At 39.2% G+C, this 23,309-nt stretch overlaps 1 protein-coding gene across 4 annotated transcripts in view; it reads left to right on the forward strand.

Moving 5' to 3' along the window:
- The window catches only part of TRPV3 (transient receptor potential cation channel subfamily V member 3), a 27,790-nt gene that overhangs the window by 1,970 nt on the left and 2,511 nt on the right, over window positions 1-23,309 (forward strand). For 2 of the 4 annotated variants that reach the window (XM_025141986.3, XM_025141987.3), the window contains exons 2-18: window positions 6,855-7,110; window positions 10,226-10,348; window positions 13,029-13,133; window positions 14,652-14,738; window positions 15,089-15,246; window positions 15,908-16,084; window positions 16,186-16,326; window positions 16,762-17,042; window positions 17,760-17,936; window positions 18,025-18,183; window positions 18,523-18,624; window positions 19,160-19,233; window positions 20,093-20,258; window positions 20,784-20,850; window positions 21,235-21,506; window positions 21,971-22,083; window positions 22,691-22,761. In XM_025141986.3, coding sequence (XP_024997754.2) covers window positions 10,230-10,348; window positions 13,029-13,133; window positions 14,652-14,738; window positions 15,089-15,246; window positions 15,908-16,084; window positions 16,186-16,326; window positions 16,762-17,042; window positions 17,760-17,936; window positions 18,025-18,183; window positions 18,523-18,624; window positions 19,160-19,233; window positions 20,093-20,258; window positions 20,784-20,850; window positions 21,235-21,506; window positions 21,971-22,083; window positions 22,691-22,761 — 2,269 coding nt within the window. In that variant the 5' untranslated portion in view covers window positions 6,855-7,110; window positions 10,226-10,229. Of the gene's footprint in view, window positions 1-6,028; window positions 6,104-6,854; window positions 7,111-10,225; window positions 10,349-13,028; window positions 13,134-14,651; window positions 14,739-15,088; window positions 15,247-15,907; window positions 16,085-16,185; window positions 16,327-16,761; window positions 17,043-17,759; window positions 17,937-18,024; window positions 18,184-18,522; window positions 18,625-19,159; window positions 19,234-20,092; window positions 20,259-20,783; window positions 20,851-21,234; window positions 21,507-21,970; window positions 22,084-22,690; window positions 22,762-23,309 lie in introns of those variants that run through there. The other 2 variants (XM_040650468.1, XM_040650469.2) reach the window with 2 other exon arrangements.

Below are 23,309 nucleotides of genomic sequence, written 5' to 3' on the forward strand. Positions count from 1 at the left end.
TACTGAATATAGTAAGAGGCCGTCTGTATGTAAAACAAGTACAGCTAAGTAAACAAGACAGGCTGAGGCAGTGAAACTCCAGCCATTAATAATAAATGTAGAAAGGGGCCAACCAGAAAAACACAGGTCATTGTCTCCATGCCTTTATGTGCCAAAGCAAATTTATACTTGAATGCACACAGGGAATGTAATGTAGCTGGAAAGCATTTATGAAGTTTCTGTATTCCCTGTGAGGGATCTATTTGTTGTAATTATCTGCCTGCATAGAGACCTACTCTTAGTGGTTAGATTCCACCTTGATTTATATCAAGTGCCTATCCAGAAGGATTTATTTGCTTCCGTGGGTAACCTAAGCAGAAAGTTGGCCTGTGCCTTCCTGTCCTTTTCTGTTCCAGCAAGATTACAGGGAGTGCAGGGGGCTTTTTATTAAAAAAAAAAATTGAAATGCAGAGTGAAAACACACATCTGTATAATGAATATGTAAATGTAATGTATTTGATATATTTGTGGGATAGGTGCTGGTGGCCTTTTGATTGCTTTTTTTTTTTTTTTTTTTTAAACTCTTAGCCTTCTTTTGGAAGTAAAAAAGAAAAATCTCATTTTTCTCAAGTAAGTTATTACTAACCTATCAGAATTTCTAGCTATGTTACCACTCAATTACTGCTGCAGGCAGGAATTGTGTTTCCCACAGCTGGGGTGATATAGCATAGCAGGGTCTCTAACCCGGTGTCACACACATTTATTTAGACTCAGCTAACCATGGCTCTGCCACAACTTACTTCCTTCATCTTCATTCCATCTAAATGCATAGAAGTGCTTTGAAAATGAAGGTGCGTCCCTGTTAAGGCAGACTGGGTGGGATGCCTACGGGGGACACGCTGGTTCTGAAGAGACAAGGAACACAAAGCCTTAGTGGAGGGCTGTGACTAACTCCCAGGGAAGAGAGGTGGCTTGTCAGGAAGTATTTGTGCTTTAACAATAGCTTTGCTAGGACCAGAACACTGCTATTGGTACTGCTAGACAATTGCATTGGCTGACAAGGAGCATGGCTCTACAATAAATTAATCTTTATTTCTATTTTTGTGGTGGAGGTTCAGCTCACCTTGCCAGCCATGCTGGCTCAAAAGCAAAGGAAATGGAGTTGATGTGCTCACCTCATCTGTCTGTGAGTGACTATAATTAGCAGTAACTGTAAATAATGAGTGTAAATGTGCATATGATGGGAGACAGCAAGAAGTGAGTTCATCTAAGGTGAGTTGGGCTTCACTTTACTGGGAATTGAAAATGGGCTGATTAACATGTATAAAAGCCAAACGTTGATCTCAGTATGCTGCTGCACTGCCATACCTGAGATGCAACTTGTGCCTAGTCAGTCACATAAGCTGCTACATCTTTCAAATTCCAATAATTTCTGAATTATTTGAGGACAGTATATATATTACCTGAAAAATATGAAGCCACATAACCTGTATTATGTACTTATTGTGCCTTCTGCAACGGCTGGCATTGTAGCCTGCATGTCACTGGTCCTAATTAGACAACAATGTTAATCCCTTCTCCGGCAGTGCATTTGTCAGTTTTTGGTGGGCTCCATGGGAGACTGCACAGCCCACCAGAGGGCCCCCACGCTGTGTGCAGAGATCCTTACCCAGTCCCGAGGTACCCCATAGCTGACTTGCCCCAGGAAAACCCCTCCTCCTCTGACACCACTGTCCTGTTATACTGCCCACAGTCACATTCCTCATGCAGGATCATATTTATCTTTGCCAAAAGCCAGGTAATCCCACTGCCCTTCTGTGGCAAACATTTGTGAGAATGAAGATACTTATGAGTCTTTCTTGCTCTATTAGGCAATAGGCCACATGTACTAGGGCCTGGAAGGAAATATGTCTTAATCAATGCTGCCTTACGCAGCATGGGCACTCTGGGTCTTCTGATGTGGTTACAGAGCTCTGAAGTGCTTCCCATCACGCACACCATGCAGACTGGGATTACTTCTGACTCTGGAATAGTTTCCAGAGTAGGAGAAAATATGGACCCAATTTCATCAGTTATTAAACTGTACAAAACACTTCAGAATAGATGGTGGAGAGTACGCTATTTTTTTGGGAAGGAAGGGAAATCAACCAAATGATCTCATGAGGCTTCTGCTTTTCTGGTGTGTTTGTGATACTGTGGCAGAGCTACATCACTATTAGTAATGCTTCCTGTTTCAATATGCAGGCAATGAGTGGGTATGAAGAGACATGAATATTTACAAAATCACTGAGGTTTTCAGACTCCATCATCAACCAAAATTGTACTTGTCTGTCATTGTTTTAATCAGCCTCCCTGAACAGTTTAGTCACCTGAATGTTGACATGAAAGGTCATGTCACCTGGAATTGCCATGTCAGCCGACTGTGGAGCAGCCAAGGAAAGCAACTCCCAGTGACAGGAACTGGGAGGAAGTGTGTCCTACTCACTCAGCCAGTAAGAGCAGTTTTAAGCAATGTCATCAAGTGGAAGTCATTTGTTTCCAAGGTGGTATAGTAGGTGTAGCTCAGAGACAATTCCTGTTCTCCAAAAGAGAGTGTGGATAATGAACCACCCAGGGAAAAAGGGATTGTGTCCTCAGTTTCTGAAAGTCAGGAGTGTTTAATTGACATAGAGTAAGACACAGGAAAGCCAGTGTCCCTCATTAGCAGCAAGATTCAGAATAGTGAAATTTAGGTCTGGAAATGGATAGAGGGTTCTCAAGAGACTGATTTGCAATGACAAATGGAACACCTGTATCTTAGCTAGGAACTGCATGACAGAAAGTGGAAGCATTGACAAAAGGGACACAATCTGCATAATAAAAGATTTTTTAATGAGAATAATGGTTTGAAATTGAGACAGGAAAATGTATCCTGGAAAGATGGTCTGTCCATAGGGCACGTATGATGTGTGTCTGCTCCGAGAACTCCCTTTGGAAACAATGGAAGATTCAAAGTTCTGCTCATGTGTACAAATACATGCAGTGCCATGGGACCTCCAGGTTTTAGTTTTCTTATTTTGGGGGTATATTTCAATTGTTCAATGTTCTCCTTGAATTCTGCTGCACTTATTTCCCAGGAACAGCTTGACAGTAAGTGAAAGGGACTGCAGGGACTTCATTTTGTTGTAGTTAGTGAGCATCTGATACAAGTGCTACAGGTGATGCAAGGTTTAGCTCTCAGTGGAAGAACTGAGAGTAGGTGAATTTTTGTTCACATCGTACTATTACTATACAGCTTTAACTACACCTTTGGAGGGAAAGGAGCTGTTTCCCAGACTAAGATGGGTGTAACCAATGAAAATACTTTCCTTTGAAATGAGGAGTTTTGATGCTTCTTTGACTGAAGCATCAAATGGCCAAGCAACAGTTCAGCCTGAAATTATTATAACGTTACTGTTCCTCTTCAGCTTTGGTGATGAGCCCCTAAAGGCTACTTGAGTCAAGCAGCAGCAGAACAGACTTGAGTAAAAAAAACTGTAGCATATAGGTGGGGCATGCTTTGCTCACAGTGTATTCCTTGAGGCATCTTCATATTGCTTAATTCCTCAGTGCTGTTTAGAGTTACCAGAAACCATGCACCACAACTGAAGATTGACTGAGGGTACAAACTCACTCTGAAATAGCTGGAGACCAACCTTGACCTAGTTGGGACTCTGAGGCTCAGAACAGCCAAGTGAAGTTTTTGCTTTGAAAGTTCTCAATGAAGTGTTAAGTGTTGATTTGAGTTGGTCTGAGTTCTGTTTAGAGTAGCAGTGTGACCTGTTGTGACTTTCCTATTACTCTTTTCTGTCTCTCCATCTGGTTAAAAGTTAGCTGGAAAATCTCTGGGAAAGTGATGGTATCTTCTCCTTTTTAGCATACCCTACAGAAGTGCTCTTCATGTGGTTCTTCGGCATTAAATGCATATACATTCTTTTAGAAGCATAGTCTGTGGGATATCTTGTGGAGCCTTCCCACACCAGACCGATAGAGCTGAATCCTTTTCCACAGAAACAAAGAGAATTTAGGTGCATTTTTTCCATAAAATGATGAGAGAGTCTTGTGAATCAATTAAACACTGTGCTCGGAGGAGCTGGGCTGCTGCTGGTAGTTGGTGGACACAGTGCTTTAATACTTAAACTTTTAAGGACACTGGGGACTGGAATACTGACAATAAGTAATTTACAGTTGCCTGTGCTGTTGCCTGTTAATGTTAAGATTGTTTTTTGGATAACGGCCTTTCCTCCCAGTGATTACCAACTGGAGTACTGAGATTCACAGAATTAAATGTGAAGTCAGAATAGTTTCTTAATGCGGGTTTGACTCAGATCGTGTCACGTGTCAGCAGAACAGAAAATGCAGTTTGCTGCTGTCAGCTGGCGGATCTCCAAATGCTCAATCCCTCCCATCTGGGGCTTCCTTCATCTTGTTCGTTTTAGTTTCTAGTGAGTCTAGCAGTTGCTGGAAAAACAAAATAATGAATGCCAGATAGGGCATCTGCTGCTTATTGGTGCCGTGCACGCCTTCCAAAGCTAATGTTTTCAAGTCATTTTTCATAGGAGATGCATGTCTAGTTTTTAATGTTTTTAACCTTTATGGCATTTCTTTAAGTAAGTGAGACAGCTGGTAGCTGCTGTGAAACTCTATAAAGTGATCTGCACAGCCACGGTACAGCCTATTGCAAAATCCTTCATGGCTTGTAAGAAGTCTGAATGGAACAGGTCTGGGAACTTAAAGGCTGAGTGGGTTAATGATTAAAACTATAAGAAAATGGTTGTACAGATGTGACTTACTGTAGTTCTGCTTCTTATTTCCTGGCTCTAAAGGCTGCCCTTAAAGTAACTCTGTTCAGGCTCACAACGCCCATATGCAGCACATGATGTTTTTACCTGTTATCAGGAAGACTGGTTAGGAATGGTCTGTCCACATGTCTTCTAAATCTGACAATTGCATGGAAAAGGCCACATTAGCAACTTAATGTCCTCATAATGGAAGGAGAAGCTGTTAACACATAACAGGCAAGATGAAGTGTAATTCTTGGGCCTGTGAATTGTTAGAGCTCTCACGATCTTCTCTACTTTTTCATAGTCAGATTTGATACAAGGCTCTGACTCTTGCTGTAGCTTGTCCCTGGTTTTCTTTTTGGCTAACTGCCACGACGTTGTAAATAGACCACAGTTAGGTCCTGCGTGCTGCTAAGCCACACAGATCTGGGTACTTTCAGATATAGCTGCTTTCTAAGTTCAAAGTACAGTTTGCTGCTGAACTAATTTTCCCTTCTTTGCAAAGGAATTTAATTGCTTTTGTACTGTGGTTTTTAGGAGAGCTAAAGCAAGAGTCCTTAAATGCACCTTCCCCCAGATTTAATCTAACTTAATCTAACTTTGCCTATTCTCACATGCAGTACTCCAGTCTCAGAGTGACTGCAATTAAACAGTTTCTCGTAGTTAGTGTGGAGAACAAAGCCAGTGTTCTTCCAGGCAAGATTAAATGCCATTATTCAGTTCTTGAGTGGTTAGACCAGCAGCTAGGAGACCATCAAAGCAACTGACTCTAGACTGCAGCATATTAGCTTAGGCAGTCATTTGACAAGGCGTGAACAGCTTTGCCCAGTGCAGGGTTTGGAATATATCATCATCAGGTTGGAATATATCATCATCAGTTTGTGTCAGGCAGAGCTGAATGTGTGCTTGGCTCATCTGACCAAAGCTCTCCTAATGCCAAGTGGAACTGGTGCAGGCATGGACCTTTTCTCTGTGGAAGCTGATTCATTACCAGTAACAGCGTCACATTCCTGGTATTTCACACCGAAGGGCTGGCCTTGATGTGGTGTAAAGATAAAACCCAGCAGTCCTGTTCTTTAAAGAGATCTGCTTGAACAGGAGGAGTTCACCTGCAGTTTGTAGATGTATTTTACAGTCATTTTGCTCAGATTCGAATGCCTGTTCTAAATCTGAACGTCCCGAAGGTGTTTTATGTTTTTGTTTCCAGCTCCCTCAAACATGACTCTTTCTTCCTTTTTTTTTTTACCGTGGAGAAGTATTTCTGTTTTTCTGGCCTGCATTATTCCCCTTGAACTCCCATTTATTAATCAAGTGAAGGAAAGGCGAGTTCTAAGTTTGTCTTTTAGGCTTCATTGCAAAGACATGCAAGTTTTAAGTGCACCATTTATGCTGGTAATTGAAAGATTCTATAGGCAGAACAGAAGAACTTATAGTTCCTTTTCTGGCGTGTCCCAAAGAAGAAATGTGCAGCAACCATTGCTTAACAGCTCAAAACCAGCAGAGCTGGAAAACACCATTCCCTGTAGTTGGCATAGTGAGAAGTCACATCAGTGCTGTGTCTGTGAAACACAGGTGTGTTGTATCCTCACTGACCTAAGGGTACACATTCATCAGCAAACGTGCAGATAGGGAAAGATCTAAACACACCCACCATGTTTTCACTGACATTATTGCTATGAAAGCAGAAGATTTTCTAAACCTATTTCTTATTTTTCATAGTAGTAGCAAAAATATTTGCTTTCTGGAGCACTTAGCATGATTGTTTTATCATGTTTGCTTTGCTCTCTCTGAATAGTTCCATAATATATAATAAACTAAGCATGACATAAAGGGATGTCATTTACAACCCAAATACATGTGCATAACCATTTTCTTTTGAATGCAGTATGTAAACTGCAGAGCACTGTGATCATTGTAGATATTCTGCTGCTACCATTAAGTCAGCCATGAGCGACTCAGCTTTAGTAATAATTCAGTATATAATTATTGCGTGTGTGTGTGTCATCCCACTTTGGCAGCTGTGAAGTAAAGAGTTTGTTGTCTAGCAAGTTTCTCTCTGCTTCCTAATTTCAGATGTAAGAAACCCTGTAAGGCTTCAGCGCTCCAGTGCTGTACTTATCTGTGCTTTCCAGCAGCCAAGCAAACCCGATGACTGAAGAAGGGGGTTTGTGTACTTACAGAATCGTTTTGACCCTGAATATAGTTTTACTCATTTGGAAGATTCCTTTTATTGGATGTGGTCGAAACAGCAGCGGGCCCCAAATCTGAGCTTCATCTGTGCAATTTGGAGGCGCCTTCTCTACGCTGCCATGCAGGTTTCGTAAACAGGGTAAGTTCTGTGAGAGCTCTGTGGGTGTTTGGAGTAGGTGTGATGCTTTTCCAGAGAATGAAGTCTTCTAAACTATCCTCACTAAGCCTAGCTTTCAGCCAGAGAATGCTGCTGTGGTTGTTGCTGTTTTTCTCATTTATTAATCTCTTTCTCCCAAGGTGTGCCACATTGACTCAGAGCCATTCAGAAATTAAGATATAGCTTATTTCAGTTATATTTCCCTGCTTGATGCACTGTGACACTTTCTGATTTCTGTGCTGAGGAGATCCAAAATATACTGGCATACAGGCTGAAGTTAAAGATTTTTTTACCTTCTACTGAGAGATTCACTCACTGTAGTAACTGTCAAAGGCAGAATACCTGGAGTAGCAGAATAGTCTTTATTTCAACTCTCTAAAATGTCCTCTTTCTATGTAATTTGGAGATAAGCAGGAAAACAATTTTAAAGCATTTTCCTCCGAGAAAAACATTGCTTTTCACAGAGACTTTTAATGTCTCTGTGAGGAAAAACTTTCGTAGTAAAATAATATATTTTTCCCCAAGAAGAAAATGGCATTTTCATAGTGCCTGATGTCTACCACAGCCCCTCAAAAGATTGAAAATCCTACAGGAAGATTAAACTCTTTCTATCAAGTGTGACTTTCTGCTGATTGAATATATATACCATAAATAATGCACAAAAGTGAAATGGAAGTTTTATCATCGTTCCTCTGGGGGAGAGGATAATTTAATGAGTTAGTAAGAATCAGCTGTACTGTGGGTGTTCAAAGGATCCTGTGAATCTCTTGGTGGTCACGGCCTCTCCTCTGCCCCTAAGGGAGAGGAGAAGACCTTTGTCCCATGACAGGGCAGATAGATGTTTATAGTGTCATTGATCTGTTCAGGTATAAATATGTATGATGTTTCTCAGATAATTGAAAGGTGAGTCTGTGATATTGTGTGAGATGCTTCATTCTGTAAAAGTTGTGAAATCCCATTCAGCATTACAGACAAATGCACTTCTCTTTTCTCCCTGCCACACTGGAGGTGAGATACAACATCCAAAATGTCCTCAGAATCTCCTCCAAAGTAATTCTTAATACTATACATCAACATGGTATTTTTGTCTCACTGCCCATGTCAAATAAAGCACCTCTCTGATGGTGTGTAAGTAACAATTAAATGGATAATGAGACTCAAAAATAGTTACAACTAAAGATGACACTCCATATCAGGTTCCATAGACTGTAATAATTATGATTTGACATTCTTCAGACTGTTCCAATATTTTTCTCTTTATGTCATAGATTACATGAAATGATAGTGCACGGGAAGGTGATGATGAAAGCAGTTAGTCATTAAACTAACAAGTCAGAGGGAGGAAGAAGCTGATAAGCCTAAAAAAGCTCCATTTATTTTCATGACATTTGTATGAATGTACCTAAAATAAGAGCTGAGTTCAGTAAGTGATACTATCAAAAGCCTGGGCTTAACTTTCATCTGGGCTTGCAATTAATAGTGGTTAAAAATGAGGAGCAGACACTACTTCAGCACTGCAGGAAGGCACATTTACTGTTATGTCTGCAGTTGTTTACTTGTGCAGACTCTGACATCTCGTCTGAAATAGTCCCCATCAGATCTTAGATGTGGCTTTGAAAGTAGTATATAAAGTGACAAAAATATACAGAATTGAACTGTTCCTCTTTTTCCTCTTCAAACTCTTCCCTTAAATCACTGGTGGTTCGGTAGTCTTCCATCACAGACTGAAAGTTCAGTGTTATCTTTGCTTACTTTCACCTCTCTTAAATGATGTTTCCTGCTCTCAAGGCAGTGCTAAAATGTCTGCAATGACAATTGCCTGCAGGTGGGGCTTTTGGCACGCTCCCCCTGTGGATGTCCCATGCAGAAATGTGGAACAGCTCTAGCACTGCTCACAGATTAAAAGCTCTTCCATGTGTTCATTGTGTGCTTTACAGATTTTAACCATAGCCTTTGCTTTTTCCAGCTCTGTGACCACTCTCTGACCCCTCTAACTTTCACACATGTGCCAAGTGTGTTTTTCTCAAATCAGCAACTCCTTTTGCTGACACATTTTTTGACCTATTGGTCTGTTTCCAACAATTCTCTTCCTCTAAAATCACTTATTTTGTAAAGCTGTTTGATGCCCATCTCCATCTCAGTCTAGTCTCCTTGTATGTGATTTATGGCAAGTATCACACTGCCCAACACGTTCAAGTTAAGGCTGTGATACGCCTGTCCCCATTTTCATCTCTGTTGTCAGGTCTTTCCAGACATGCTTCACAATCTTCCTTCTATATGTTGAGACAGAAGTAGAAAATCTGTATGTATTTTTGTCACATTAAGAAAAGTGGACGTAGGAGGAGGAAAAAGTGCAGTGCATGTTGTTCAGATCTGTTTGGTTTGTCCTTGGGTATGGAGGGCACTTCCCCAGTCTGCTTGGGAATGGATCCATGACCTTGTAAAACTTACTATTTCTACATTCAGTTCATTTTGCAGGATCCTAAATCCACCTTCTTGCTTTCAGGTTATTGTTGGTGATTTAAAATCATGCCCGTGAGCATTATGTTGAGAAATAGGAAGGTTATTATTATTACTTACAGAATTTGTATTGTGAGTGTTCTTAGGCAGATAACACGCATTAACATCTTTTTGTGTCGCATGGTGTTGGTGGTTCCCATACAGCAGAGCCATGACTTATTCTTTTTTTTTTTTCCTGAAATGTTGAGAAATGTCACCAGCACACAAAGGTCCTTGATGTCACCCATGTCATCATTTGTTTAGCTGAGACCAGGCTGGACACTGTTCAGAGATATTGTCCTTGTGATTGATGAACCCAGCTCAGTTTAACTTAGGCACATACTTGAAGTTACAGCACTCCTGGATTTATGGCATCACAGTAATGGCCCTTTTCTTAGAATGTAATTTAAACAATCTTGATTATAACCCTCCAGCCTTGACACATAAGATGACATGTATGTGCCTAATAACTGAAAAATGAAAATCTTTGATAAGAAGATCAAGAGTTGTATGCTTACTTGTGAAGAGGTTGTAAATGGGTAATTTGGTCTCTATACTTCCTTGAAGTGTTAAGTAACTGTGATTCTACTTACTGCAGAAACATGATTAAAGATAACAAAGAAGTTGTTCCACTAATGGGCAAGAAAACAAATCCACCTGGTGCACCTCCTTCAAATCAGCAAGAGAAGAAACCAACTGAGAGCACTCCCACAAAGAAAAGGTAAGACTCTAGCTCAGTGTAAAACATTGTATCGCCCTTCTAGTCTCTTTCAGTAGATATTTGAACTGCAGTATGACTAATGTCTTTATTCATGCTGTATATATGAATGAGATAGACCAGATAAAAGAAGGTGTTTTCAAAAAATGGAGGGCTTATGCTGTTTGTACGTGGAAGAATATTCTGTTTAGGTAGACATATGTTTACCCTAATAGGAAAAACACTCTATCCTAGAGGCATCAGATGTGAGCACTGGTCTGTTAAAGTTTGCTGCCTATCAGCTGGGCTGTCTGCATCCACTCTGTATACCTTTGTGAGCTTGCAAGAATTTGGTCTAATGATGATCAGCATCTCAGTAGGAGAAGGTAAATTGGTCTTTTTAAAGCGATGACGTGGCAGGGTACACCAGGTTTTGTAGAAAAGATGCTGGCCTGGAAAAAAGGAACGTTGCAAACAGCATCGCAAGGAAATATAGCAGGTTGTGGGGAGGCAGAGGTGGATTCAAAGAATGGGAGCTGGTAGGGCAGGAGGTTTGGGATATCCTTATTACAAACAGAAATCTACAGTCATTAAATTTTTCATGATTCTGACTAATGAGATTTCTTACCTATTTTATTTTATAAAATAAAATATTCCCTTTCATTCATATTTTATGCTAAGGAATTAATACAATGATTGAGGGTTTTAATTTAATGTGAATACTGTAATAAAAGCAGTAATTCATCCCTGATACTGTGTTATTGAAATCACTTAAGTTACTGTAGACTGAGGATGAATTTCATTCATAAACTTTTCACTCTGGCTAATTACTAGCTATTATAGCAACCTGTGAAGGCCCAGGCAATTGTGGCTGTTCTAACATTTATAATTTCTTAATAATCAGAGGAATCACTTTCTACAGAAATGCTGTCATAGGTTATTTGAGACCCACTGCCTGGTTGACCCAATTTCTGCTTCCAATTTTAAATTCAAGAAGAGAAACTCTTTGTTTGAATCATTACACTTTGCTTGTAGAAGGGGTCAATGCGGTGTCTGAAGAGCTCATAATACAGCTAGTACTCCAACAAGGGGCAATTCCATGGAAGATTTTATAGTTAAAACAAATACTGGCAAATACTGCACTTAATTACTTAATCCCCTATCTCCCATTCTGTTTTGTGGTATCAGTAACACTAACCCTGGGGGTTTGCCATCTCTCAACTAAGAGCTCAGGGTGTGGCCAACAGCATTCCTGTAATATAAGGAAGAAGATCACATGAATTTTAATGCAGTGGTTTAACGTGTTCTATTAATTACATGTTTCTAAGCTGCTGTACTTCTATAGGTTCAGAATGTTTCCTTCTGGCATATGGTGCCACTGAGCATCTAGTGCACCTGCATGGGTAGCGTTTCTCACTTTGAGTAATGCATTGGCAATATGTACTTAAAGAAAATACAATGACTTCCCATTCCTGAAGCCCCTGATGTCTGAATGTACTAATAGTATGTGTACAGGAAAACCAAGAGACAGGATGGGAGGAGCACTGCCAGCGTTGTCAGAACCTGATTATGCTTGTGGGCAGAGCTCCTGACAGTGTGCACCATGGCCACGTAAGCACTGGGTATTTTTTGGTAATTGTCCCCTTGCTTTGCATGGTGGATTTTGTTTTTTTTTTTTTTTCCCTGTGGTATCCCCAGATAACCCACATGTTGGTATAGGCTAGGTATGTTGGTTTCCAAAGCAGGCACCACTTCATAGCTGCTGTACAGCTATTGCGTGCCAAAATCTTCCACGTGAACACAGTGCTGGGAGAGATATCAACCCATGGCACGCTGCTCCTGGTGTGAGCAGCTGAGCCAGCCCAGCTAAGCCTGAAGAGCAGCACTTCTGGCTTTCTGGAAATGCACTGTGGCCTCCGACAGCTTTTACCTGTTGGGACAGATGCTACACATCATAGTCATGGAATGCAGAAAGCAGCATGAATCCTTGGCATTTTCACTCCATAGGCTTTCTGCCAAGTTAAGATCCCAGTGAAGCAACAGTGATTTACAGCAGCTGTGTATGTGGCATGTGTGGTAGAAATGATAGCAGTGGTCCTCCTTCTGTCCAGACTTTTCCTGCACTCTGAGGAGCACCCCATGCCTAGATAATTTCAGGGATGCTCTGCTGACACATCTCAAATGTTAAAAGGTCATGAAGTTTGAACAGCTATACACAATGAAATTAACACTTGGATTGCAGTTTATCACTGCTGACGGGTTTGGAATGATCTATTCTGATGGCTACTAGCTGGGGGAATAGGGACTAAATGTAGTAGCTGAAGAAGCATAAACATGTGTGTGTTTGTGCATACATGTCTGGCTGTCTGTGTCTGGTGTTGTGTTCAGCTGTGGGCACAGAAGTCTGATGCGAGGCTCCTTTTAGGCTGCTGGTGTCGATGTGCAGACATGTCAGGATCTGATGTTGTGCCTTCTAAAAATATCTCGGGATCTTTTGCCCATCTGCCAACATGGCAGTGCTGAACTGATGGCAGAGGCTGGGATCCTTCCAGGGAAAAGTAGACAGCATCCTATTAGACAGGTGTGATGCCAGAAAATATAAATTGTCAGTGTTGTTCCAGGTACTTCCATGTAGTGAATTCTGTATTTTATGGTTGAATTTGATTCTTTTACTAATACCTTTTCAATGCAATATGTTCAACAGTTCACATTTTTTTCTGGAGATTGAAGGCTTTGAAAGCAATGCAACCCCAAATAATACATCTCCCCCCGTGTTTTCAAAACCAATGGATTCAAATATTCGTCCATGGTAAGTTATCAATGCATATACATTAGTCATACTGCAAGTATATCTATTTCATTTTCAGCAGCTACTCCTTCCTCCTCCTTAGAGCTAAAATTCCACGTGGTTTTACATAGACTTTGGTCACTTCAAAGACAACTCTGCTGGAGGTCAGTTGTTGCTGGATTATTTATCTGTATGTGCTGCTATCATTTACACTGAATAAATCAGGCCTCCAATGTGAATAAATTTAAAATCAATGCTATCTTTTCATTCCAAAGCATATGTTATTTGTGATAGATGAGGACAAACCCCATGCACCCAATTTTCTGATGTGAAAACAACAGCTTAATTTAGCAAGCCATATTCCCAGCTCTGTGTGCTAACATCCTCACTCTGTTTTTCATTAACAACAAAGCCACATGAAGATGTTGAGTCTGAGATATTTAAGGCAGTTATTTATGCTGAATGAGTAGAGAAAAATTATGAGTGGGTAGAATGCAGCAGATATTTAAAAACTGAAATGGTACTGAAATTACAGAATTAAGAACTAGGGAAATATGAATCAAATCTAGAATAAGCTCAGAATTACCAAATGCTTTTGTCTAAGAGGTGACTGGTCAGCTTTTTGGAATTGTAGACACTTTTATTGTTGTATCAGAGGAAAAGTACCCAGATTTGTCCTTCTCATTCAGGAACAAACCTGCATGAGACACACGTGCACTTTGTCACTGGATTTTCTGCAGAGAAGTGATGGTCTGAATAAGAATGTACCCTGAGCTTCCAGCTTTGTTTCAAATAAATATCTGCAGAGCAATGTTGAATCCTTGCATTCTGTCCATGCATCCATCTTGTCAATACCTAATAGTCCAGGCTCCCTAAGTTATTAACCAGTGAGAGTTCATCAAATCCAAATCCCATAGAAAACAAAAATACAAGTGAGAAAAATGACTATCAGTTGATTCTTATGTCAGATCTGTTTTTAGGAATGTCTCGAAATGGCATACAGAAATTACAAAATACCAATGCCACTGAAGTCCTTTAAATTTATTACCTGAATATGCATATGGGACCCAGGCTTTAGTTTCCTTTAGCTGAAATTTCCACTCCAGTCAGCTGCAAAATGTTCTTGATTTGCCTACAGTGTACTGTGTAGTAAATCTTTAAATCACATTCATTGTGTACAACCCTGCAAGATTACTGCTTTAACACTTGTTTTGTGGCAGATGACAAATTAAGTGTGTGAGGAAGGAGGACAGTACGTTTCAAGGTGCAATACTGAAGATGTTGCACAAAAGGTGTTAAACAAACACTGCAGAAAAACTCCCACAGCTTCAAGATCTCAAGTGAAATAATGTAGAAAAACACAAAACAGGCTGCTTTCCTCAGCATTTTTTGAATGTAATAGAATGCTGTGGGTCTCTTCCTTTTTGCCACTCCTTTGGAAATGGACAATCCGAGTACTGACTGGTTCTTCATGCAGTTTGCCAAAACGTCTTCCAATATCTTCCTGTCTTAGCAGTTATGCTTCTCTCATTTCTACAGTGCATCTGCAAATGGAGAAGACATGGATTCCCCACAGTCTCTTCAGGACGATGTGACTGAGTATAGCCCTAACGTAGACAGCTGTGGGTGAGTGGAGATGGGAAGTATTTCTTAGTGCATTTTCTACAGCTTAAATCTATAGTAGGATAGATATTACCAATTGTGCCTGCCTTTTTTTCTTTTCCCAGAAATGAGGTATATATGCCTTTCTGAATATTCACTAATTAAACTTAGAAATAACTCTAAGCTTTGCTTTTCAATAGCATTTTCTTAGCAAATAAGCAATGTACAGAAACACATTGAGAGATCCATTTCAGTTCACCTATATGGAAACGGGACAAGTCAATGTAGTCTGGTACAAGTAATTGTATTTCTTTTTCCTCGTATGTAGAAAATAAACTGACTCAGCGATTTCATTATTGTTTTTGATCATTCAGTGCTAACATAGCACAGGGACCTGAGCAGACAGGAGCCCGGAAGAAGCTGAAAAAATACATATTTCGGGCAGTATCTGAGGGGAATGTTGAAGAATTGCAAGGTCTGCTCGCAGAGCTGAAGGAGAGATCAAATGTTTGTACAAACATGACTGTGCCAGGTAAGCTGTGGAGTTATCTGAAGGAACTCTTACCTCTTCTGGCAGTGCATGTGTGTTCTACTAGGAAAGACCTCAGTGCAGCAGTGACTCGTGTGTGAATCTGAAGTCACTTGTTTGCAATCAAATGGATGTCTTTTCTTATTTCTAACTGAAAATGTACTGAATCAGCTGCTTCCTTGCTGCCTCTGAAGTAACACTGGGGGAGTATTTATCTCTTATTTATGTTACCCTGGGGATCTGGTGCACTGTATTCCCACAGCCATACCTGAACTAGCTTCTGCAGTACGAGACTCAAAACTGATGTGTCTGTCCACACTACAGTTAGTCTGGTTGTGGTATAGCCACTGTTTGTGATGTGTGTAGCATGGTAGAGCAGGCAGAGAAGAAAAGAAGAGAGCTTGGATTTGTCTGGAGGTACCGTGTTGATGGGATAGCTGGAAAAGAAAGCAGACACACTGGCTGTCGTATTAACCACTACCACATCTCTGTATCATCTCACAAAGTACCCATAGCTCAAATACAGAACAAATGGGTAACTGCTTACCAAATAATTTCTTTTCATATGTATCCCTCAGGTTCTGCTCCAAATAAAAGATTCAAACTGTTTTCCATGAGCTTAATGATGGCTACTGTGATCTAATCCCCAAATTTACTCTTACAGATTATCTAATGAAAAAATTCACAGCTTCAGATACTGGGAAAACTTGTCTGATGAAAGCTCTGCTGAACATAAACAACAACACAAATCAGATAGTGAATATGCTACTGTCCTTTGCAGAAGAAAATGGTATTTTGGAGAGGTTTATCAATGCAGCATACACCGAAGAGGCATATAGAGGTACTGCCACCTGATACCATTTTCAGGCATGTGGCTAAATATGCCATCAGTAATCGTAACGTCAAAGATTTCACCCTAAATACCTGTGTCTGCTGTTTCAGGCCAGACAGCTCTAAATATTGCCATTGAAAGAAGACAGTTTGAAATCACTCAGAGTCTTATAGAAAAAGGAGCTGATGTCAATGCTCACGCCCAGGGTATTTTCTTTAATCCCAAACATAAACATGAAGGCTTTTATTTTGGTAAGTAGAAATGGGATTTCTGCAACAGTTAGGAAGGAATACCCAGAAAATTAAGACAGCACAGAAAAGAGGCAAATGTGGATCATTGCTGTCACTGAACCTAGATTAAGAAAGTTGTATCGCAGGACAGAAAAATGGCACAGTGCCTCTTATAAAGATTTGCTAGAGTCCACTGTATTATTAACACTCAGATATATTTGTAAAACACTTGTTAAATGCTGAATGGCAAATGAAGTGACACAGACTTGAATCTGAAGATTTTCTCCAGGTGTTTTCGTGCAAATGAAATTTTTCTATACCAAAAGCTAAATTAAAAATAATCTGTATTGATACATGCTTCTAAATATGAAGATATTTAATACAATCATTCTTATAATAACAGTTTGATTGCTTGTAATAAAACATGAACACATGTTGCATGTTATAATTTTGTAGGTGAAACTGCACTGGCTTTAGCTGCATGTACCAATCAACCAGATATAATTGAGCTGTTAATGGACAACACCAGGACCAACATTGCTGCTCAGGATTCCAGAGGAAACAATATCCTACACGCATTAGTTACTGTTGCAGAGGACTTTAAAACTCAGAATGACTTTGTAATCAGAATGTATGATATGATTTTGTTGAAGAGTAAAGACAGAAATTTGGAAAAAGTGAAGAACAAGGAGGGTTTAACACCACTACAATTAGCTGCAAAAACTGGGAAGTTAGAGGTGGGTATTATTTCAGTTGCATCTAAGAGAGTTGAAGTATGAAGAAAGCATCAAACCAACCATGTACTCAGATGTTAGTGCTCTAGGATATAGTTTTCCATGCTTGCTATGCTATATTATATACCAGTATTATACCAGTATACCACTGAGCTAACTGGGTTCAAAATGTAAGCAATGCTGCTTCTACCCTCCAGGGTTTTCCTCTAAGAATACCTCTCTGTAGAAAATACATATATACTATTAAAAAACAGCCTTCCAAACCTTTCCGTTGTACGGAAACTCAGAAGGATTGCATTTATTACAGCACTACTCTTAGACAATACAAAATCTTCATATTGTTTTAGAAGACTTTCCAGAACTGCTGTGTTACGCTGCTGTCGCATTTATCCCTCATACATCATCTGTGTATATGTGGTAATGAGTTGACAGTGTGATAATTTAGAGAGTAATTGATTAAGTTATAAACGTGAACACCTGGAAAATTGTGCATTCATTCTTTAGAAAAATATATCTTATTCTATAAGAATACTGTATTTATTTATTAGAAGTTTGTGGTCTCTAACAGCACGTATTTAATGACAGAATTACAAATGTATTAAATTACACTACTCTAGCAAAGATGATAATTAAAAGGTATTGGTTTTGACAGGTGTGTACGTATGCTTTCTCAGTTCCCTGAAGGATGCATTTGGTAACCAATGACTGCTCATGTTTTAGGTTCTGAAATACATCCTCAGCAGAGAGATAAGAGATAAACCCAACAGAAGCCTGTCAAGAAAATTCACAGACTGGGCTTATGGTCCCGTCCAGTCTTCTCTCTATGATTTGACAGAACTAGATACCACTGCAGACAATTCAGTATTGGAAATTATTGTCTACAACACAAATATTGGGGTAAGTTGCCTATTAATAAAATGCACATTATCTCAGTTTTCACACAAGCGGGAAGTTCAGACCTTAATAGATTTTTTTCTTTCTACAGAATCGCCATGAAATGCTGACATTAGAGCCCCTCAATTCACTCCTGCGAATGAAATGGAAGAGATTTGCTCGACACATGCTTTTTATGTCGTGTTGTTTTTATTTTCTGTACAACGTAACGCTGACGTTGGTTTCCTACCACAGGCCTAATGAAAATGAAGTGAGTGCAGTAACTTCACCTTAACACGTTTTACTGCTTTAAAATGCAATTGTATTTATGGTTTATTTTTAAAATGCTGGTGAATAAAAAAAATGAATGTGTCCCCAAATGTATCAGAATATCAGACTATATTGAGACCAGGCTCTCCCATATCAGGTTTTCTTATCTAGAAGGAAGAGTAGTAGAAGTTCCTTGTGAAAGTAACCCGGAAGCTACATAATACAAAGACAGACAGTTAAATTGATTACCCAGCCAGCTACATACATGAAGCTTCCACTTACTTTGCCTTTTACCCATCAGAGATGGAACTCAGTCCTTCATGTTGGCCTTGTCTTGCAGGCTCCACCTTATCCTTTAGCTCTGACGCGTGGTGTGGGATGGCTGCAGTTATCAGGACAGGTGATGGTTATGTTAGGAGCGATATTTTTAGCCATAAAAGAGGTAAGACTTTTAAATAACAAATACATAACAAAATAGGTGAAGAACCTCTCTAGATTGATGATCTTGGCCATATGTTTGCAGTATCAATATCGTTTGTCTAATGTCTGAAAGTCTGTGGTGCAGTACATTGCTCATTCTGAATGATCCTGAGGATTTATTTGGATATCACTGTGTTACTCTGTAAAATAAATGACTTCTCTCTTTTGGAATGCAAAAGACAAAGAGGTTTTATATAAATATAACTCTAAAGTTGTCAAACGACTGGGTTTAGGGACAGTGTAGAATTAGAACCTGTAACAGAAAAGAGTGGGTGTAATATTTGCCATATGTTATAAGTAATTAGAAGCTGTTAAATTACGCCAAAGATGACAGAAATTGAGACTTCGAGGTTACAGCCCTACAAAAAGATTTTCAATTCTACAAGCTATCAACTTATCAGAAAAGATATTTCTATAGAAAATTACCTTCAGACTGATTTTGACCCCTGCTTTCTCTTACTTCCATTTCTGTGTTTTTTCCTTATCTCATGATGTAGAGTGTAGCCATCTTTCTGCTTAGGCCTTCAGACCTGCAGTCAATTCTTTCTGATGCGTGGTTCCACTTTGCATTGTAAGTCTGTCATGCATATATTTTATACAGTATATATCATACATATCTAATCCATGATTACAGAGAATGACTCCCTCAGTAGATGCTCAATTTTCTTTAGATTATCAGTTTTCAGAGAGATGGATGTAATCTTCCACGCAGCTTTTCCTTAGCACATGCTGATGCTTTCACTGGTCAATAATAGTACTGGGGATTAATGTGTACAGGCTGTTTTTCACAAGGTGCAGTACTGTCTTTTATTTCCTTCGCATGCTGCATCTCTTCATGCTGTATATAGACAAATACACGTAGGAAACCTGGTTAATAAACTAAATCTAGCTTTACTCCTCCTGGAAGAAAACACGGTGTAAAGCTGGTTCAGCTGGCTAGTGGCAGTATCCCATCAGCTGGTCTTCATAAAGCACAGAGGATTTCCTCTCCTTTCTAGAATAAGATCATATATCAATAAAAACAGGTAGCTTAACTCTACAGCCATTCTAATATCAATCTTGTGCTGCCAGAATCTGGTCTATATCCTATGAGAATGCACTGCATGTTCTGTGTTCTCCTTGCAGAGAGGTTCATGGAAACTATTGATTTCAAATATCTCTGTTAGCAAAATCAGTTGAACTGCTGTTCAGGGGAGAAGAGTTCATTTAAAGTAAGTTTTAATAAGGATAGCCATTATATGTTAACGTACCTAGACTTCAACTCATTTACTTCATTGTTAAATTATTTTGGTTATGTTCATAGGGGAGCATGGAAAGCAATATGAAAGTAGAGTTGAAGCCTAAGAAGCAGTTGTTTTCATATATTTCCATTATGCTATTGGTTTTGTGCAGTAATTTCCCTTTTACATACGTGTGTTCTTTTTTAACAGTTTTATACAAGCTATGCTTGTGATCTTCTCTGTCTTTTTGTACTTGTCTTCCTACAAAGAACACCTCGTGTGTCTCGTTTTGGCAATGGCCCTGGGATGGGCCAATATGCTCTATTTCACCAGAGGTTTCCAGTCCATGGGAATTTACAGTGTTATGATTCAAAAGGCAAGTATTTTATTTAGTTATTTTTTTTAACCTGGTGCTTGCTTTTCTATACAATCCTAATGAAGCATGTGCAACAATTCACATGTATAATTCATATGGAATTTTCTTATTTTTTTTAATTCTGCTGAAATATAACATATAAAATCTACCATATGACTTCAACAGCAGAAATTAGCTTGTACCTTAAAGGTTAAGAGTTTATTTTAGCAAATGTATGAGTAGTTTGTGGGGTTTTTTCTGCTAAAAGAGTTCTGCTATTTAATTGCATCACATACTGTAATACCTGCGTTGTGCAGTTGCTGTCACTCCTGGAAGCACACAACTTATCAGGCTCTCATTCACAAGATTAGAAAAAACCCCCAGACCTGAGTTTGTTCTGGGTTTCCCATGGAGGCAGCGATCACTTTGCCTAATGAGAATGATCTGCTGCTGCAGTGTGCATCACACCTGTATCCCTGCAGAGTACATAAGCATAAAACTAGTTTTCAATTTTAATTCCTGATAAATATTCAATTTAATTTTCAGGTCATCCTGAACGATGTGATAAAATTTTTAGTTGTCTATATCGTGTTTTTGCTGGGATTTGGCGTAGGTAAATATTACTGGAGAAAAGCACTGATGCTCTGTGTGAGTAAAAGTTTTGGCATTCTTATGACTAAGAACCCTGTTATCACGATGAGAGCTCATGTTGGGGTTTCTTCTGGAAATTAAAAAGCCCTATTTAGAGATTTAAACTCTGCCTAGAGACTATCTGAACAGATAAGTAATTTGACTCTTGCTCAATTGCTTGCAGTTTCATTTGGACGTGGGCTCTTTCTGCTTCCTTTTGGTTACCTGTCGTCTAGCTGCTGCTGTGTGCACTGCTGGGTAGCTGTAGCTCTTTATTATGTAGTGCATCTTGAATTTTTTAGGTTAAAGTGCATTGTATACATGAAGCATTATCGTGATAAAAATTGTCTCATGCTTTTTTTCTCAGCTCTTGCTGCACTGATTGAAACTTGCCAAAATGGTGGTGAATGCCTTTCCAACAGCAGTCTGGGACCTGTTCTGATGGATCTTTTTAAGCTCACCTTAGGTCTGGGTGATCTGGAGATCCAGCAAAATTCCAAGTATCCTGTGCTATTTCTTCTGCTCCTTATAACGTATGTTGTGTTGACTTTTGTTCTTCTCTTGAACATGCTGATTGCATTAATGGGAGAAACAGTGGAAGATATTTCTAAAGAGAGTGAGCACATCTGGAAACTCCAGGTTTGTTTGTGGTTAGCTTGCTTAGTGAAGTATACAAGCATTGGTCAGGTCTCCTAAGCTGTAGCTTTGGTCACTTATCACGCTGATAGAAGGGGATGGCTGTTAACAGTGAGAATCTCTGTTTGCATGTATGTACAAAGAATGAAAATCTGTAGGTTTAGTTTAAGAGTATCCTAATAACTTCACAATTAACAGCTATCCTAAAGTCAATCTTATGTCTCAGATTTTCAACCTCATGCACTGTCCCTACATACCTTTGTGACTTTAATTCCCCTGGATGTGTCACCAGGAAGGTGTGTTTCATAGTCTGGCCAAGAAATCTGCAGCATGTCATTTACTTCTGTTGCTGTCTCTGTTGATCGTGGATGGTGAATGAAGGATATAACATAATTCTCTGTATGCTACAAAGTCAGAAGGTTCTGAATATGGTTAACCACATTCCTGTTACTGTTCATTGCTAATAGAGAGCCAGAACCATTTTGGAGTTTGAAAAATTCTTACCAAAATCTTTGAGGAAAAAATTCCAACTGGGAGAGAGGTGTAAAGTGGCTGAAAACGACACAAGGGTTTGCTTAAGGTAAAGTCCAAACATTGTGCCATCAATTCTGTTCTATGTGCCTCTTCAAGGTTATTTCTCCTCAAAAGACTCTTTAAAATATTTTGTATCTTTTGGCAAATTATTTTCAGCTGTTAACAGAAAAGGGAAAATGCATAGGTCTTTTATGTTGACAATTTTTAATAAGAAAACAGTTTTGAACCTCAGATATGTTTATGGTGTATGAGTATAAGCTGTTATTGCAGGCGGTGTCATTTTTATTATAATCACTTCCAAATGTTAGCTTAAACGAAATGATATTTAGAATTGACTGCTAGTTGACATGATTATGATATTGAAGATAATGTTATTGTGCTGCTTAATGAAAAATACTCTTATGTTTAATGTGAGTTTCAAGACTGTACTCATAACGTGTGAGACTGCAGAACGATCTGAGTACTATTCCCATCTGCATACAATTCATAACACTGCAGAAGACGCTCATTTCAGTACTTTGCAGTGCTAGTAGGGCAGGTGCTGATGGTAAACCACAGCAATCCCAGGGAGTGAGGAAATAAAAGGGGAAGTGCAGCTATGTAGCTGGGAGACAATGTGTACTAATGACTGAATTTATGTACAATGTAAACAGGATTAATGAAGTGAGATGGACTGAGTGGAAAACACATGTTTCGTTTATTAATGAAGATCCAGGGCCAACAGGTACTGCTTAACTTTACACCACCTTATCTATGAAATCCCTTTTCCTTAGAAATCCTTTGATGTAATTTTTTACCTTTAAGAATGTAAATGTACATAACCTGGATATACAACTGCTCTACTTACTGCTAGGGAAACTCATGGCTATCATGATAGGGGTCTTAAACAATTTGGTGATTTGGAGAGAGGTTTGGCTACAACTCTCATTATTTATTGCTCAGCCCTGAAACGTGATGGGTGTAGCTGATTTGTTCTTCCCTAAGCAGTTATGCTTGATCTAAATTTTACATTCTTTTATGGCATTTGAATGGCATAAGGCTGAATAACTTCTTAACAGACAACGTATTTTGTTCTGGGAAAGGTATTGCAAATTATATTGATTTTCTCCTTGAGTCATTACATACAGCATTGCAAGAAGTGGCAAGAAATCAGACTGATTCTACCTAACAAAAGTGTAGTTTGCTGTGTTTCAGCCCTACAACATTCCTGTTTGTTTGGGATGTGTATTGGATGACAAATTGCTCCTCGTGAATGTTAGCCAGGAAATTCAA

This window comes from Gallus gallus, chromosome 19, assembly GCF_016699485.2.
Source record: "Gallus gallus isolate bGalGal1 chromosome 19, bGalGal1.mat.broiler.GRCg7b, whole genome shotgun sequence".
NCBI lineage: Eukaryota > Metazoa > Chordata > Aves > Galliformes > Phasianidae > Gallus > Gallus gallus.